This window comes from Abramis brama (genome assembly GCF_963993115.1).
Source record: "Abramis brama genome assembly, chromosome: 5".
Classification (NCBI taxonomy): Eukaryota; Metazoa; Chordata; class Actinopteri; order Cypriniformes; family Leuciscidae; genus Abramis; species Abramis brama.
The window spans coordinates 8,198,067-8,217,322 of NC_139967.1; the positions used below are offsets into that span (position 1 = coordinate 8,198,067).

Consider the following 19,256-nt stretch of genomic DNA (forward strand, 5'->3'; position numbering starts at 1 on the left):
TATGCTTTAGCATCAAAAGTAAAAACCATATTGTACAAGCACATAAATTTGGCACTTCATCTTTTATGTACTACTGATAAACACCAGAACTTTAGACCAGCCAATGGCACCATAGAAATGTATTTGTGCATGTGCAATATGTGTATGTATTTGTACACTAATCATCCATCCTATTGAAACTCATTCAGAACTAGGTCAAAATAGCCTTTATTTGGTGAGTTCAACCTTTTGTCACATATTAGGGTTAACATGTTTATAACCTGTGTATATTAAATTCAGGCCATTAATGGCATTTCAGATGTAAGCTGTAATTGAAGCAACAGTTCGGACTTTAAGTAGTAGTCTTCATAAATATATAGTTTACTAATGCTAATATATTCAGGTTAAACAATCGCTGAACTCTTTTAGAATTTGATTTCATCACACAAATCCGTAATGCTCTTTTAAACTGGGGCATCCCAGAAAATATTTTGATTGGTCAGGGATTTCCTATTAAAATCAACCAATCTGTAGAAGCAAAAAAAAAGAAAAAAAAGTGAATTTAGCCAATGTTTGAGTATAACAGGTTCCCGTGCTTGGTCTTCCTCTTTTATTTCGGTACACAAAAGGGAGTGTTTTTAAAGTCTGCACAAAAATAAGCCTTTAAGAAGAAGAAAATGACACTGTGAAGAGAGCAAGGGGCTTATTTGATGCATACTGCAAGAGATTTCACCCAAACGCATAAGCATACATGACTTAAATATCTTGAACGAAAGAAAGCACAAAGAACCTCGTCGATTTTGCATTATAAAGCGTGGCGTCGAAACCAAAGTTAAACTCTTAAGTCAGTCTCGAGTAAATTCTTGACAGATTGAATAATATACTTTAAAGAGAATGTTCTAGAAAACTCACGGTCAACTACTGCGTTTATTCTGTGTTGGGAGAAAATAAGAATAATATTCTTCAGTAGCGTACATCTCTGTAAATCTAGAGGCCATTTCCCTGTTTAAACCCAAATAATCAATAATATACAAGAATCTCCTATGAGACACGTTAAAAGAGATGTTTAAAATGAGTGATCATCATCATGAAAATTACGTTCACTCACACAAAAAGCATTGTTTTCATCCTTCCTTTTTCATTTGTGAAACAAAAGTTATTTCATAGCAATATCAGCCTTTGTTTCCGACTCTACAGTGGTTTTGCCGATTCGAGGCTTGGTAAGGGGCTGAAAGTAGCCTGTTCCTCAGACATACCGTGCAACCCAACAAGTGCAGTGAAAATAAAAGGGTTATATGAAATAATCGCTTGCCCTCGCTGAAACCCTCCATTCCTCCTCAATGTCTCCGTTTTGTTTTGTTCGGTATTGTGGAAATCAAAGAACACACATGTAAGAAGAGGGAACAACATAATAATAATAATAATAATAATATACATGATAAATTACAATCCATCTGGTTTTAAATGAACTGTCACTTCCAAAAGCAATTTCTGAAAGTTTTGTGTAATAATGCAATGATTCATTTTCTCATTACAAAAGGGTCAAACAGCATTCACAACTGAAACGCCCTGTACAATTTCCAACTTCTTTCTCTTAAGTTATCCTCTAACAAATTTTGATGCTTTCAAACTTCAGAAAGAAAAAAAATAAACAACATAGTAAAAAGTTAGTAAGGGCCTCAAGCTAACACCAGAAACTCAGATACTCGGATGTCCTCACGGTGTCCTGCTTCAAGACGGAGGCTGCGGCTGCGCAGTACTTCTCCAGCTCGACTAGAGTGACACGTGGAAAGGAGAGGAGAAGGAGGGAAAGCGGGAGGGAGGGATAGAGGATGGCAATTGGGTGTTGGGAGGAAGGTAGTAGAGCGAGGGGAAGAGGATCAGAGGAGTGGGGAGGGGGGGTTGGGGGGGGGGGTTTGGGGCTACACACTTGTCTGGTATTGTTAGTCCACTGGCCGCTTTTCGCCGTGTTTCTTTGTAAACTCTTCTGCATTCTTAAAGAATTTTTTACGGTCTTTTGAGTATTCTTCTGCTAGGTCGGCCCTCAGAGGGTGTTCTGGCTGTGGGTCGTTCACCAGGGCAATGAGCGACTGAATTACTGTAAAAGAAGGGGAAAGAATGCTGGTTAGGCAGGAAATAAGAACCCCATTATTCATAAGAAATGTACTATACAAAACTGTAAACCCTAATGCTCAAAATAATTAACTGATTTGAGTAGGGTAAACTTAAATTAAACAAATAAGTTCAATCATGGGAACTTTTATGAGTATTTAGAACTTAAAGGATAATTCCGGTATTTAGCACTTTAAATCTCTTTTCTGGTTTGTTTTGGATGAACTAGAGTGGTGGGGACAGAAATTTTGACGATGGATCCTGTCTCGACTTTTTGAATTGTTTAGAATCGCCTTTGACTGCTTCAGATTGGCCGGCTACGGGCATGCACGAACATGATGATTAAAAACAAATATATCGGCGCAATGTATGATTTCAATCCGTGTTATTTGCTATAGTGGAACTATTTTTTCAGATACCTCACAACCGCGTATAAACTTCCGCTCGATATTGGAGTCTGAAGCGCAGTGATATCAACGAGCAATGAGTCCTCCAACAGAAATCAATGGGATTTTACAAAATGCCAAATAAAACACGACAGAAACTGTATTTCGCTACGCTACTTGTTTTGGAACATCAACGAACACCACTAACCACTCGGTGAGTTGCACAGTTTTGAAAATGAACGTTAAGGGTTGTTTTAAGGACATGTTCGTGCATGCCCGTAGCCAGCCACTTTGAAGTCAAAAAGTCGAGACAGGACCCATCGTCAAAATTTTTGTGTCCACCACTCTAGTTCATCCAAAACAAACCAGAAAAGAGACTCAAAGTGCTAAATACCGGAAATATCCTTTAATTTTTCTTTGAGCTCGCAAAAAAAAGACATTAAGTAATCTGAATTGTTTCATTGTTTTGAGTTCCATGAACTTGTTTCTTTTAATTTAGACAAACTTAAATTGAACTGAAACTGGGCTGGGATTTCTATTTCCCAGCATGCTTTGCCATGATGATAACACTCGAAAGGGAGAGTAAATGTTAAAATTAAGTGTTTTATAATGTTTTTTTGTTGTTTTTTTTTTTTAGCAAGACTAATGTAAAGTGGGGGGATTTAGTAATGTTTAATGTTGGATTTTTTGGAGGTTACCATTATGGTGACGAGTGGAGCATGAGCTTGGTTTGAAAACAGGTATATGTTAAATGTGCTATATTGCTATGCTAATGCTATTACAGAATTGTGTTTCCAATTAGCAAGTTAGCATTTACTGAATTAGCTACAAAGCTAGCCAAGTTGAGATTACATGATAATTTAAGTTAAATGTATGAATTAGCTTACTCAAACATTTTTGATTAAGAGCAATTAAAAAGTATGAGTACAAAGTAAAAATGTGCCAGCTTTGCTTGCTTAAACTTTGAATTTCTTAACTTAAAAATGTATGCAACTTATTACCTCACTTTTTTTTTTTGTTCTGCCAACCTCTCTGGGTTTCCAGTGTAATCAATACACCCACTAGGGATGGCCCGATACCGATACTGGCATCGGGTATCGGGTCGATACTGCCCTCATATACTCGTACTCATAAAAATTCACCGATACCACGTACATTTTGCGAAACGAAACTGGCCGCCGCGAGTGCTTTGCCGAGGTGAACTGAGTCAAAGACGCACGAGCTGGTCGAGCACATCCCTTAGTTTAAACAGACATTAGTGGAAAGTTTGTTCAGTCGGATGTCAATGGCAAAGAAATTAAACGAGGCATGTAGCTTTAGCTTATTATTGACGTTAACTGACGAGAGAGAGAGACAGAGAGAGAGAGAGAGCGAGAAGCGCACTTCTGTTGAATGCTCTTTGCTGATCGACTCAGCACATGTTATTTGGATGAAAACTAAATCGTATATGTAAGTAAAGTAAAACATGAACTGTTACCTGACTGAAGTATAACGAGTGGTTCCCTACATAATTACAGGACGTGTGCAGGTTAAGAAGTTTCATGAACGCAAACATCCGAAGCGCGCGCCTCACAAACCAGCGTCTCAGCGCGCGAATGCTGAATTAAATTGTCTTTCACGTCTTGCGCTTGTACGGACGAATTCACACACAACTATGTAATAACGCCCGTCTTGGTGAGTATCCTATAGTAAACAAAGTCGGTTATATCTCAAATGAACGTAGCATGTTCAAATGAGCTCTGGTGCGCTCGGTCTTAAAGGGGCAGCAGTTTGATAAACCTGCTTCTGTGTTTTAATGTTAATCAAACAAAGGACAAAGAAATACTGACTGCTCTTGACTAAATAGGCTACCCTTTTCAACTTTACAAAAATATCCATCTATATATAATTTATACAGTAATGAATATGCTTTTTTCACATTTGATTACTTTATTCAAATGTCTGTACCTGTTAGATCTACCTGAAAAAACTCTAAAAACACTGTTTATTTCATTTGTAGCCTTTCTTTGTTGTATTGTATATATTTATCCTATTTGTAATTCGATTGATTGTTTTTATTTTGTTACTGACTGCTTACTTGTTTTAAATTCACATTAATTAGGCTGCTAGTTTTTGTTGTAGTCTCAAAATTGGATTAAATAATTGATATTTCACTGGTTTTGACAAACATTTGAACCGCTGACCCAGTCCTCAGCACTGAGCCCTACTGAAGCAGCTCTAAATATGTGCTGTGCTATTAAATGAAAGATAAAATATGATAGAGCAATAGAATGAACAATGACAGTACAGAAGTACAGTACAGAAGCTCATACAATGCATTTTAGCAGGCTTAATTAAGCATGAAAATAACTGAAAGAAATATATATATTTGATGAACAAATTAAGCCAACTAATATGATTTATAATCTTTTGGTTTATCTACTAATACATTTAAAAATTACAAATGCAGTGAAAATTCAGGTATCGGTTACGGTATCGGTATCGGCGAGTACCAAAAATTACAGTATCGGTATCGGACTCGTTCTGCAAAAAGTGGTATCGGGACATCCCTAACACCCACAATACAAAACTCTGAGTAAAATCCCATAAAACCCCCAAAACAACTTTATAAACTAGGAATTTAGTACTGCATGATCTCAACTTGGTGAGAGTAATCTGAAGAAGTTTTCTGAAGAAATGCGTGACATTACAAGAATGCAGTAAAACAACTACGTTGAAAGATTGTTTGAACGCATCTGTTCCTGGAGAAATTTGTGATCATCTACAAAGCTGCAAAAACTAACAACTGCAAGACTAGCAGATTCAATACAATCATACACACTACCGTTCAAAGGTTTGGGGTCTGTAAGATTTTTTATTGTATTTGAAAGAAGTCTCTTATTCTCACCAAGGCTGCATTTAATTGTTTGAAAATACTGTAAAAACTGTAATATTGTGAAATATTATTACAATTTAAAATAACAGTTTTCTATTTTAAAATATTTTAAAATGTAATTTAACTGTGATGCAAAGCTGAATTTTCAGCATCATTACTCCAGTTTTCAGTGTCACATGATCCTTCAGAAATCATTCTAATGCTGATTTGCTGCTCAAGAAACATTTCTTATTATCATCAACGTTGAAAACATTGTGCCGTTTAATATTTTTGTGGAAACCGTGATAATTTTTTTTCAGGATTCCCTGATGAACAAAGTTCAAAAGAACAGCATTTATTTGAAATAGAAATCTTTTATAACATTATAAATGTCGTAACTGCTACTTTTGATCAATTTAATGAGTCCTTGCTGATTAAAAGTAATTATTTCTCTAAAAACAAATCTTATTGACCCAGCATTTTTGAACAGTAGTGTATATCAAGATTATTTCTATTAATATATACACATTCTAATTTTTTAAGGGTGTTGCCTACTATATAAACATGTGAATACAAACAACATCACAACGACTTCTATTTGACTTCTACAAAATGATGACAAGACCGAGAGTGTACATGAGAGCTTTAGCAGTCTGACTCATGTGGCGGTTTCAGGAATATTGCAGCACATCTCACCTTGGTCAGTTTTGGTGGCTGGTTTCCAGTTCTCTGCACTAATAACAGGCAGGCAGACCTGTCCCTTCTCATCAATGTTGGGGTGGTAGATCTTCGTTTTGAACGTGATCTTCGGTGGTTTGAATGGGTACTCTGCAGGGAAGATTATCTCGATCCTGAACGCCCCTTTGTCATATGGAGGATTGTCCTGTGGGAGAATAAGGTAAATGAGGTGAGCACAGCTCAGTCTATATTGTATATAATTGGAAACAAATGGATGTTGACAACAGGACAGAAGGCTGAATGCGTGTAGTATAAGATCAGATATGGCTGATTGCATTAAGAAAAGCACGGATATCATCCAGGTCTAAATGCAGTCCAGCATTTGAAATCTGTTCAACAATGAACATCCTGAAACTTAAGCAAAGTTTTAGAACAGAGGTGCCCAAGCTTTATACTACAAAGTGCCAAAAATCTAAATTGATTGAGGGCCGTGGGCCAAAAGTACATGTTGCTTTATATTTTTATTTTTAAAAAAATAATTTATAAAAAGATTTTTATATCTTTATAAAATTTAAATTGAAAAAAATCTAATTCATTTATATTCTCTACATCTCAATGCAAAAATAAGAGATAAATTAGAAAATAAGATATACTTAAATGGTATGTTTTCCCAATTTCCCCCATTTTTCATATATCAAAGGTCAGCCATCTCTGGCCCACAGACCATGGTTTGTGCATCTGTTTTAGCATATATAGCCTAAAGCATTTTACATGCAAATATCTAATGCTGTATTATTACATAATTTCTTGTCTTGACTTTATGCATAGGCAAATAACATATAAATACAATTCATGCAAAATATGAGCATTTAGTAAACTTACTGGAACAATGAGGCCTTGCCATGTCAATATGTTTGATTCATCAACTTGAATGTTACGGAAGTTTTTCATTCCAGATTTGCGGATTTCTTCAAGCTCCTGATAAAAACAAGGGTTGTAAACAAGGATGTGTTAGATACTACTAGTGGGTTATTACAAGTTTTACTTGTGGAGCAGAAATGTAGAAAATCTGAGATGGATGAGTTTACGATAAAACAACCTTTCTTTATAGCACAATCACCATTAATTAAGTGCAAATAAATGAATTAGTAATTACAGTTGAGTTTACAACATTGGCCAACAGCTTATATTATGGTCAAGACACCAAGTGTAACCTGAGTCAGGTCTTGACCTAATGAGTCGGAGAAATTACCCCTTCCTCAGCAGCTTACTGTAAATAACTGACCCGAAGTGAGCGTGCATTAATACAACAACAAACCACACCTTAAATGTTTGAGGTACCATGTAGCATTATATCTGAAAACTATTGCTCTAACATATGCTTTTGAAGATGTCAATTCACTTCCATTAGGGCTTCAACTAATTATTAGATTTAAAATCTATTAATCTGTCAATTATTCCTCTGACTAATCGGAATAAATCGTGTGTGTGTGTGTGTGTGTGTGTGTGTGTGTGTGTGTGTGTGTGTATGTATGTATGTATGTATGTATATATATATATATATATATATATATACACACACACACACACAATACACATATACTTATTATATTACAAACGTAATTCTTCCACATCCTGCCCAATGTTGTTTAAAGTCCATAATACAAAGCAGTCTCATGTTTTAGACAACTTGGTTCAAGCAGTTTTCCCCACAGCAGCTCAGCTTGTGTCCAGTCCACTGCTATATTTCAGTTGTGTTTTGTCGATAGAAATGTTATTCACTCCTGTAAAATGATGTGACTTGCTGTGTTTTGTTCACAACACTCAGAAGTGATTAATAAATTTCAAATTCGTTATTGATTATTTTCATTATCAATTGGTTGTTGCAGCCCTAGTCTCACAAGTCCATACAGTATTGAACAAAACAATTACATGTTGAAAAACAGGTACTATAGAAAGAGTGTGTTTTACTGCCCTGTGAAGATTACCCATTTCCTACCATTACCACTGAGAGCTTACTGACATTTACAAACTAGCCTATCTCATCTAATAAGGAAGTAAACTCGCTGAGATGATCATTGTGACAAAAAAGTCTGCTAGCTGTACATACGCACCCTAAAACCTCAAATATACGACAATTCAGACAGTTTGACCTCGAAAAAAAATTTGACAGAAACATCTAGGTGGTTAAAAACAGGTTATTCATGTGTTGGGAATGAAGTGATTTCGACAAGACGGAAGTTCATAAAGCGAAAGCTTGGCGTTAAGTCGGTTACAGTTTCGATTTAAATGAAGGGCGTTACTGCAGCTTACCACCTGAAACACACTAAAACGTCTTATTTAAGTAGTAGTCTAATTATTTGTGCTATTTTAAGCTTTAAACGGAAAAAGAGCGTCGATTTCAGCTTAAATTTGTCAGATGTTGCTGGTTAGGTCGCTTTGAGTCATCTCTAACGTCACTGCAGTGGGTTTAAAACATTAAGATTCGGTTAAAATGATCCATTAGTTCTTATAACAGCCGCTTAATTTAAAGTTACTGTATTTTCTGTATTGTTTCAATCAACCAAATCCATTCTAACGGAACTCGTCGCATTAGAATCCTATACATTATATTGCAGTCATTTACTTGCAGTCAATAAACGAAAGGACTTGTTAAGACACTGAATCCTACTCTAACGGCACTTTGACCCATTGTCTGTCCAAAGTCGACCTCAAAACCCTGTTCTATAGTCCCGCGGCCTCCACCGGCGCTTTTCCTCCTTCATGTTTGGAAACGCGAAGCGAGCCGAGTCATCGAGTGAGAGAACCGCTTGTACCAACGTCGATCAAGCCCCAACGAGCCAGCGAAACGCATTTTCGGCGAGTTAAACTTCATGTTTAAACCCCTATCGCGTCGTCGTATGTGGTTACTCTTTATATGTGATGTAAAAAGTATGAGGTTTAGACGTCTACCTTGTGTAGTCTCCTGCTCGCCGCCATCTTGAATCTTTCAACTACTACCAGAATGCACCGCGCGGCGCAACGATGGAATCATGAGCTCGTGCGCGTTTTTAAAACTTCGGTTGATCTGGAATCAGATTAAATAGTCGCGTACAACCGACACAACAGGCGAGACAAGAGCGCGAATACTGATCTCAGGTCAGCACCCGTGGGTACTTTCCATTACAAAACGAAACAAAAATGTAATTTATTACACCGTGGATAGAATTGTTTCTCCCGTGGTGAATCAAGCTCTATTTTAGTCAGCCTTTATGATTTACTTATCTCGAAAATGTATTGAACTGAATTACTGAATAATTTCAGTGAACTTTCAGGATGTAGGTGTGCCGAGAAACACAAAATTCAAAGAACGTCCTTGACAAGGAAGCGTCTTTTCCGTATTTCTAGTTTAGTACTAGTTAGTGACCACATGATGTCACTCCAGAGTAAGCAATAATGCTCAGTGGAGTGTTTGAATTTGGGACATCACTCAAACGACTACCCAGGGTTTAGATGGTTTTAAGCTACTGGCTCTAAAGTCAACCAACAGTCCGACTAGGCTGGGAGACCAGGTTGCATCTATTGTTCAGGGAGTTAATTTAAAGGGGAGGACGGATTTTCCAGTTCAAAATGCAGAGGATTTCCATCGTTTATCCACGTAATAGCTTCCAAACGCGTTGCAAATTTCATACATAGTGGGATTTTATGCACCTACACTCCTACACCTACACAAAGAAAAGGTTATATATAAAAACGTAAGGCTTCATCATATAGCTACAACCTTTTAGGGGTTTCCATCATGTGATCATTTTAGGGATCTAGTTTTAATTAAAACATTTTATTTTAATTCATTTCACATTTTAATAAAATTGTATAAGTTAAACAGCTTGTAAATATGCATTAAAAAAAAATGCATTAGAACCTTTTTGGCATAAAGGGTTCCATAATATTGAGTGAAGGGTTCTATATTGAACCCCATCAAACTTTTTTTGTGATATGCTTTAAAAAAGAAAATATTATGTCCCCGACCAGGGTCCGGCAGTGAATCTCAGCCATTTCCACCACTGGTTATTCGACATTACGTATTATAAAGTTAATATGTTTGTAATGTACTAAACTGCAATGGCATCATTACAAATAATTAATTAAAAGTATATTTTAATACGTTTTAATAGAATGAAATTAAAGTATATTTTAGTTTACCATAAATGCTTGTCAATACATTCAAACAGTACACTTTAATCGACTACAATATAGGTAATTATGAAATTACATACAATGATGGGCTTAAGTTCTACTTCAGTATATGTCAAAAAAGCACTCTTACATTCAGCTATTTGCATTTAATATAAATGTAAACAATACATTTTAATTTCATTTAAATGAACATGCAATTATTAACCAAAAACATTTAAAGCTTTAAAAAAAATTCTAACGTGTACTTAGTTTTCACTGAAACCCAACTTAAACCAGCCTAAGATCGTTTATTGGTCTCCCAACCTGGAATGCGTTTCTCAAAAGCATCGTGAGCTAAGATTCTATTTACGCTTACAATGCTTTTGAGATACGCACTGCAAGACTGTTGACTGGTTTCAGAAGGATTTTATAGGGTTCGGTTTTGTGGAATATTCTTTGAATGCAAGGCAATATGAAATATATTACATTTTAATCATACATTTGTTATAATGTCTATGTCCAAATAAAGTTTGAACAGGGTGTGTACATCAAAAGTGCTGGATTAATTGAGTGGGTTGTTTGTGTGCATGTGAATTTGTCTTTTTGTCAGTTTGTTTATTTGTTGATTATCTTTTCTTGTCATAGGAGCCCAAACTACACCACCAACATGCTTCCCAGACCAAGGAGCGATAAAAAAGTGAGATTGCACTCTCCCATAGTTTCCTGGAAACCACATGACTGAGGCGACTTGATCAGACTTGCTTCCCCTTCAGCAATTTCAGGTAATGTTGCTGATGGGAAACATTAACTATCTTGTTTCTGCTTTTGCTATGTTTAGCTTTCAAAAACATCAGGAGTTTTGCTTAATACATTAATTTTGGATTAATAGGTAAAACTGATGCTTAATATTCCAAGTTGAGTCACTTAAATGACTTAGATTACAGGGCATGAAGAATGTTAACACAGGTATGCAAATGCTAAGAAAACACCTGCCTGCCAGAATATACAATGAAAGCATATGATCTGACCTAGATTTCAAAAACAATAGGTTTATTTTCACTGCATTGCAGCAGTTATGTCTTGCTTTATGCAGTTTTAGACTTGTAAATATAGTCAATTATTGCAATTATTGCTCCAACAGCTTACAGTCTTCAAGATGAGCTCACCAATGTAGCAAAGTAGGTCAGAGACCTTTTAAGATTATTGCATCCACAAGGAATCTAATCTGTTTTACTGTTAATTGACATCTTAATAATACCTAATAATATTATTTCCAAAGTCTCTTATTATGGTTTGAGCAGGAATATAATGTTTGGCTGTTTCCAGCAATATATATAGTTATTTTGTGCAGATATACAGTAGTGGCCAAAAGTAATGTCTTGCCTATAGGAAAATTGTCATCTTCAACCTTTATTTAAATATTATTTTAAAAATTGTTAAAGATTTCGTAAACATATTGCGGAGTTTTGCTTGGAGTCAGTTGTTTTATTCGTGATAACACAATTGAAATAATCCAAGTTGTACAGACATAATATTTGCCAGGCTGTCAAACAAAGAAATTATGACAAGAGAGAACCAATGAAATATTAATAACTGATTATGTTGTAGACAATGTATGCTTTTTCCTGTGAGCTTTCAGCATTTTTCTTTTTTGCATAGTAAAAAAAATCTGTCTAGCTGTAAATTACCCTTTTTTTTGCAAAATAAGTTTGTCAGATATAATACCTTAACCAAGTTTGTTTTGTTTTTTCCTTCACAATTAAAATATATCAAATATTTTCCTCATATTTTGATGGTGTAATCGAACTTGTAGGGTAATTAAAATCAAATATCCCCGGCACTGTTGGCCACTACTCTATGTGTATGTGACCAAGGCTTTCTCAGTAAGAGCAATATAGGGGTTTTCTTCTGAACCCTTGTGGTTTGTTTTGTTGGCTTTATTGCAGTTGGATTACTGGAATTGCTTTGACTCTAACATTATGCCACATCCAAACAGAATTTCATGTTGAATTCTCAACTGATAAACCACTGAGGGACTTTCCTCTTAGTGAACATACTTTTGTTATGTCATATCCTACATATAACTGGATGAGTGCCAGACCAGCGTGGGAGGAGCCATGTGGCTTGCCTTACTTCGTGCATAATATTTATAGGCCATATTTATGTATTAATTTATTAAATTATTAGGCTATTTATGCAATGTTTGTCCATTTTTGGGTACTGTATTCAACATGTTAGTCAATGCTTTCAGAAAGACCTTTTACCTGCTCTGAGATGGGGCTCAGATTACATGGGTTTCGTTTGTTTGTTATACATAATTGCTGATAAAAAACAACAACAACTTTTTTGGAAAGAGTGAAACTTGTCTTTTCCAGGTAGAATAACAGAAATTAAGGTGCTTGCCATAACATCTGTGGCTGTCAGTCATGAAATTCAAGAAGAATGGATTTCTATGTAAATAGTTTGTACTTAAAACCTTTGTGCCTCCCCAGTCTAGGGGCCACGTAAGCAGTAACAAGGAAATTGTGACAACTGAGCAATTGGCTTGTTGGCCAAGCTGCTTCTCAGGCGATTTTGAATTTGTTACTATTGTTAAGCTGCTGTGAAACAATCTATATTGTAGCTCAAAAATAATTTCTTTCTTTCTCAAAACTGAGTTTTGTGTGTTTTCAAGTGTTTTCACACATGATCATTGGGTGTAGGTCATCAGTAAACGAGCGTGGCATGTAGAGAACTGTGTTTAGAGTTTTGCAAAAAGTTTGTTTTTCAATTTCAAACTGAGTGTAAAGCGTATAATGTGCATGCAGTTTTGCAGACTGAAGATTCAGTACATGAGTGAATGGTTTCACTGAGTGGGCCTCAAGTTCCACTTTTAGTGTGTAAGCAGCAATTTGAAAAAACTATAAGGACCATGCACCAAAATGTGTTCTGCTTGTGTTCTATGAATGGTTGTTGCAGAATGCTCTTGAACAGAATAAAAGCAAAGGTTCCCACTCATGATACAATTGCAAAATAACACAAAAAGATAAGATAAAAAAAGATCAGCTTCATGAGCTGTTGGTGCAAATATTGAAAGAAATATGATGCAAAAACGAAGTGAAGTATACAGAGGTATATAGTGATGACTAAAGAAACATGAAGAAAATTTGATGACACTTTACTGTACTACCACTGCAGTATTTTTATATAGGGTGTGTAGAATAAAATTTTTCGAAAATTTTTTTCTTTCTAACCTGAAAATGACAGCTTATTGACATGCATAGACTGTTACTGTGACTGTTCGAAAGCTACAGGAAATCATAACTGGGAAATTGAACGTTATCTTAAAAACGAAACTAAGTTGTGCATAAATGGTTGGAGGGCTGTGCTTTTGAAAATTAAGCTTTAATTGAGCAGTTCAGCTCAGGACAGGTCCGGATTTATTGTGGGGGCACATTTCCCTTTTGTCTCTTGACAAAAGTGATGCTCTTGGCGTTGTTGCTTCACAGAAAAATCACACACCCTTGGATCCTTGCCAAGCTCTCACATGTCAAAAGGCATGATCACTTTAAATGCCTCTTTGTTGTACAGACGGGGTTTTGAAAGATCTAGATTATGATTATTATTATTCTGTCTCCACTAAAGACATTTCCCAGAAAATTCATTTCACCCATCAGTTTCTATCCGGGTTTGAACTGCATTTTGTGAAATATAGGAATTTTTATAGCATGCTGAACTGAAATACAGTGGGGTCCAAAAGTCTGAGGCTACTGAAAATTTGGGAGTGAAATAATTATGAAAAAGATATTTAATACATTAGTGATGTATATTTATATTAATAATATTAATATACACATACTAAAACATTCTGAAATTATTACAATTCATTTTCCAAATCACTCAAATTCCTATGCTGAAAATGTAACTTTTAATAAAAAGGTATTAAATTGGAAATAAATGCAACTGAAATATTTTCACTGGTGGTCTCAGACTTTTGGAACACATTCCCCAAGTTTAAAGTAACTAAATCAGATCATTCATTATGAATAGGTTCTGTAGAGAAAACAAAAGCGATGAGCACTTAACCGTAATGCAATGCTGCATTGCAACCCTGATAACAAACCAACAACGAAATATTTCACTGAGAGTTCAGTTAAGTAAGATTAAGATTTGCGTGTGTGTGTGTGTCCTTGTTTATAAGATGCAGAATTAATGATCAGGTCATGCACCCCTGCAGAGAACTCTACTGGAATTGAGGGGGAAAAAACAGCCAAGAAATGTGGGAATAGTGAAGCCAAATAAAACGGCTGGATTTACGAGTAGGGGTGGAGCAGGTGCGGTAAGTCTTAGTGTGAAAGTGAAAGTGAGTCAATTTTTTGTGTATAAATACATGCACCTGATACCTGCATGTCACACCTGTGCACAATTGTCTGATGCTCTTGCAGAGATCAAACACAAAGGCAAGAATGCAGACTTCAACCTTAACTCTTCTGGTCATCACTGCAGTCCTCTGGGGCAACATAGAAGGTAAGACTGGAACTGAAACATTGAAACACTTAATCTCATGGCACACACACTTGCAGCTTCTCAGAAGCATCCTGCAGAATTTCAAAATGAAATTGAGGACTGTCTGCAGATCAAGATTTACAGCCATTGATAAATAGAGCAATTCTTGGCTTTTTCTGTGCTGTCTTGTTCTTCTCAAAGATTCACTTATAGTAACTGTGGGAGCAAGTTCCTGTAAGTCCAGGAACAGACCCAGTTTTGTTCTTGCATGGTGTCAAGTACACATTAGAAGAGGGGGGATTTCCAGAGACAAGCACTACTAATGGCAACCTTTCATGCTCAGCATTTTCAGACACAGCTGTGGACTGCTGTCTGACCACCAAGGACACTCGTATCCCAATAAAAATTGTTGAATCCTACTTTCATCAATCCACAGACAGTGGATGTCCCATTGAAGCTACTATGTAAGTATCAGTTGATCCCCAATTGGCTTCATTGATACACTAGCATCATATTAATGCATGTTTCCCATATGTTCCCATAGATTCATCACAAAAAAGGGCAAGAAACTGTGCGCTCCACCAGAGAAAAACGGCTGGATTTCCAAAATCATCTCACACCTGGACAAGAAGAAAACTCCTCAGTAGGAGCACATGGTACTAACAACTCCCACTGCATGACCCTTTTCAAGCTTTAGTTCTGCTCAGTGGAATCAGACTTTAGCAGAAGTTGTGCAGTTTTTCTTCTTTAAAAGCTTTTATTAATCTGGTTTCGTTTTCCTGCTTTACAGACAGGAGTTGAACATGATGACCCTATAGCTGCACTGAGCAACACTCAATTCACAGGAAGTGGCTTCACTAAATCACCAACTGCGACAGGGATTTTTTAACAAATATTTGCAAAGTATTTTGAACTTTGTAAATGATTAAATGCTGATATGCTATTTGCGTAGTGTAGTCTGTACTGTCTTTCTGTAGCGATTGTGAGTCTCATACATTTGCACGAGATATCATGTAAGCTGTATTTGTATTTTTATATATATATATCAAAATTTGTGTGACTGGAAATTTTTGCTAAGAATGTTTTCAAATAAATTCATTTTGTTAAATCTCCTGTCCACCACAATTATTTCATCTGGAGTGTCGTTTTTCCTTCATTTGTCCTTCTGGACAAGATGCAGTAATATGCCTTTTCAAGAGTTTCTTGAAAGAAGTATTTTATGCTTTCAAAGGCTTCATTTATTTAGTCAAAATCATAGTGAAAGCAGTAATATTGGGAAATATTATTACAATTTAAAATAACTGTTTCTATTTGAATATATATTAAAATGTAATTTATTTCAATGATGCAAAGATGAATTTTCAGCATCATTACTCGTCTTCAGTGTCACATGATCCTTCAGAAATAATTCTAATATGCTGATTTGCTTCAAAAAAAATTCTTTATTATTTTCAATGTTGTTTCCTTTTTTGTGTGGAAACTGTGATAAATTTGTTTCAAGATTCTTTGATTGTAAAGTTCAAATGAACAGCATTTATTTGAAAAATAAATCTTTTGTAACATCACTTTTGATTAGTTTAATTCATTCTTGCTGAATAAAAGTATAAATTTCTTTCCCAAAAAATCTTACTGACCCCAAACTTTTAAATGGCACTGTTTGAAACTCTCATTATAAACTTTTTTGAAGTCTGATGTAAATGTTCACGTTACAAACACAATGATATCAGATGTTCATGCACAATACTGTTACTTTCCACTTTTTTGTTGTATTTTGTCAAATGCTTGAAAGAGCGATGAAGATCCTTGATAATCGGCATATATATAAATAGAGGGTGTGCAGTCTGAAATTTTGTGAATCCCCTGTTTTATTCAAATGCACAATGGCAATGCTGAATAGAAAGGCATTTTTCATAACACTGTTAGATTTTATCTACATTTTTATTCCCACACATGCATTTAAGAATTTAATCTGATAACCACCTGTTTACAACCCTAAATATTCAGCCATTAAGCCAATCTATCAGTACATACTGTAAACAGTACATAAGGTTGTGCTTTGACATTCAAACTTTTACAATAAACCCAACAGAATTCACTATGTAGTTTCCCACATACACACGCGCGTGCGCACACACACACACACTTGTTGTGTTTTCATGTTTAATAGGGACTTTCCATAGACATAATGATTTTTATACTGTACAAACTGTATATTATATCCCCTAAATCTAAACCTACCCATCATAGAAAACTTTCTGCATTTTTAAAAGTTCAAAAAACATCACTTATTATGATTTATAAGCTGTTTTCCTCATAGGGACCAAAAATCTTTATGGAATCTTTATGGAAGATTTTAACATAGGATTTACCTGAACCACACACACACCAATAATAATTAACTGTGTTACAGTAAGTAAACATTAACAGATATTTTTCCTTTTTTTAACCCTCTGGAATTCCCGGCTCTGCATTGCCAAGGACAGATGCAGTAACTACATATGAAGCTGAGCAAATTGTTCAGTTTGGCAGGTTTAGCTGAACTACTTCAGTCATTTTGAAACATTTGCCAGATTCAGACTATTGGCCTTTGAGTGAGAAAGTATGTGAGAGTCTGTGAGAGTTTTTATGTGGGCATAAATGGGAAAGAGAAAAGAGAGAGTGAGGAACAGATACAGAGAATGGTGCATTGTGCTGTAAGCATGGCTCTTCATTTAAAAAAAACAAAAAACTTTTGTCCAGGTCACAACCTCTGGTTCAGCCTCTCCTGCTTTGACTTTTTTTTTTTTTTTTTACAGGATCTGGGAGGGACTATATGTCATAGTGAAACTTAAGCTTGTATAAAACTGGAGTGATGGAGTGATGAGAGTGTCAGGATCTTCCAGCCACTTGAGCAGGACCGACTCAACGCTTGTTCTTGCATCTTCTGCTCCCTTTGCCATGGCTTCATCCGTCATTCCTGCGCTGAGTGTGACTCTCTGTGCACTGGCGTTCGTTCTCTACTGCAGTCCGGCAGGTAATCGCTCATGTTTTCTTCCTTCATCCATTGCATGTGCTTATTTCATTCATTTCTTCTGATCTTTCATGTATGATAGCATATGTGTCAAGCAAGTATTCACAGAAAACAAAGAAATGTAATTTGTTGTTTTTCTTACACACATGTTTTCGGAGAATTCTCTAGAAGCAGACACAGGTGATGCTGATCCCTCCTTTTCCTGTCTTCCCATGTCTTGTCTCTAATATTTCTGTTTCCCTTTTATCTTGATCTTTCTCAGATGCTCAGGCAGACTTAGCATTGGACTGTTGCCTGACGGTCAGCCATAAAACCATTCCTAAACATGTCCTCCTCACTTACCGGAAGCAGTTCAAAGGTGAAGGATGCTCCTGTGATGCTGTTGTGTAAGTACATTCATCAAATACTGGAGAATACTGGATGCTTATATGCAGTTCAAAATCCGGGGTTATGTGTGGGAGCCTGGGAAACTTCGGATCACATTTCTAAGCAAAGCAGATGTGAAAGTGTGTAGTAAGCATGCTCTAATTGTCTGTTCTAGTCAAATAATGCGCTTGAATCAATTATCTTTCAGATTCATGACCAGGAGAGGTCGGAGCCTTTGCGCCCCGACTGCAGCTGAAGAGCAGTGGGTTAAAGAGCATATCAAGTTTCTGGACACTAGGCTCAAGAAGTGCAAAGAAATCAAATTCAGTGTATGTAATTTACCTCAGATTTATTCAGTAGCTTGATAGTTTTATTTCCTCAGCTGTCTATCGGATGACATAAAACCGGTTGCATAACAGGCATGTCATTGTTATTGCAAGTCCTGCAGCAGGTCACTTTCTCTTCTCTGGTTTTCCTCTGACTCATGACATTGTTTATATGTAGTAAGATCTCGATTTGGATGTTAAAATCTTACTCATCCAAAACCACAAACTATTCAACTATGAAACCACAAGCCAAAACATCTTCCTACGGCAGATTTACTGAGCTTTAAACAGACCACCAACAATGTGGACTCAGACTTGGACTCAGTCGAGCATTTTACATGAAGCATGTGCAGCAGATCTCTATTTCTAATAATGCAATTAGAATTAGTATCAGAATTCTGATAGGAATGCTACAGTAAACATTAGAACTATTAAATTTGATGTTGACAGTCAAGTGAAAGTCTACAATCTCTTTATAAGCTTTAACTAATGGTTTGCTTTGTGTGCTTTTATTTCAGGAGAAACGCTGTCATGCCCTGAAGGATTTGACTGTTTGAGTGAACACACACACACACACAAACACAATGGCAGCTAACATCTTTCTGTTTTATAAAAAAAAAAATATATATATATATCTATTTCTTCCTCATTCAGGATTGCCTAACATCAGGCCAAGTTGTGTGAAGTTGCAAGTTATTATTCACAAATACATTTTTTTTTCTGTTTGTTTGTTGTATTTTGATATAATCATCTTGTTGGATTTAATAAATTAGTTGATTAACACAATTGTTGGTGGGACTGTATTCTTTATGTGACGTCTGACTTTATAGACATGATAAATGCATATAGTGCTGGGTAGTAACTAGTGCCGTCAGATCGATTCATCTAACGTAAAGTTTGTGTTT

At 35.9% G+C, this 19,256-nt stretch overlaps 3 protein-coding genes across 7 annotated transcripts; 2 read left to right on the forward strand and 1 right to left on the reverse strand.

The window, feature by feature from the left end:
- Window positions 1–551: 551 nt before the first annotated feature.
- ube2l3b (ubiquitin-conjugating enzyme E2L 3b) lies at window positions 552–9,097 on the reverse strand. The gene is made up of 4 exons (XM_084113806.1): window positions 8,962–9,097; window positions 6,892–6,987; window positions 6,028–6,214; window positions 552–2,077 (listed from the first exon to the last, which is right to left on the reverse strand). Exons 1-4 carry the CDS (start codon window positions 8,986–8,988, stop codon window positions 1,923–1,925), a joined length of 465 nt encoding a protein of 154 aa, XP_083969932.1. The 5' UTR covers window positions 8,989–9,097; the 3' UTR covers window positions 552–1,922.
- On the forward strand, window positions 9,005–15,757 carry ccl19a.2 (chemokine (C-C motif) ligand 19a, tandem duplicate 2). 5 transcript variants are annotated; one of them, XM_084113809.1, is made up of 7 exons: window positions 9,005–9,147; window positions 10,810–10,946; window positions 14,345–14,482; window positions 14,589–14,670; window positions 14,993–15,113; window positions 15,194–15,305; window positions 15,440–15,757. In XM_084113809.1, the coding sequence occupies exons 4-6, from the start codon at window positions 14,610–14,612 to the stop codon at window positions 15,294–15,296; spliced, it is 285 nt and encodes a 94-aa protein (XP_083969935.1). In that variant the 5' UTR covers window positions 9,005–9,147; window positions 10,810–10,946; window positions 14,345–14,482; window positions 14,589–14,609; the 3' UTR covers window positions 15,297–15,305; window positions 15,440–15,757. The 5 variants fall into 5 exon arrangements, with proteins under 5 accessions (XP_083969935.1, XP_083969936.1, XP_083969937.1 ...); XM_084113810.1 differs by having other exon boundaries at window positions 9,008–9,147; window positions 14,381–14,482; XM_084113811.1 differs by lacking the exon at window positions 9,005–9,147 and having other exon boundaries at window positions 10,808–10,946; window positions 14,345–14,477.
- A 1,736-nt stretch (window positions 15,758–17,493) lies between these two features.
- On the forward strand, window positions 17,494–19,137 carry ccl19a.1 (chemokine (C-C motif) ligand 19a, tandem duplicate 1). Its single transcript, XM_084113807.1, has 4 exons — window positions 17,494–17,662; window positions 17,922–18,045; window positions 18,234–18,354; window positions 18,870–19,137. The coding sequence occupies exons 1-4, from the start codon at window positions 17,509–17,511 to the stop codon at window positions 18,906–18,908; spliced, it is 438 nt and encodes a 145-aa protein (XP_083969933.1). The 5' UTR covers window positions 17,494–17,508; the 3' UTR covers window positions 18,909–19,137.
- Window positions 19,138–19,256: the final 119 nt, after the last annotated feature.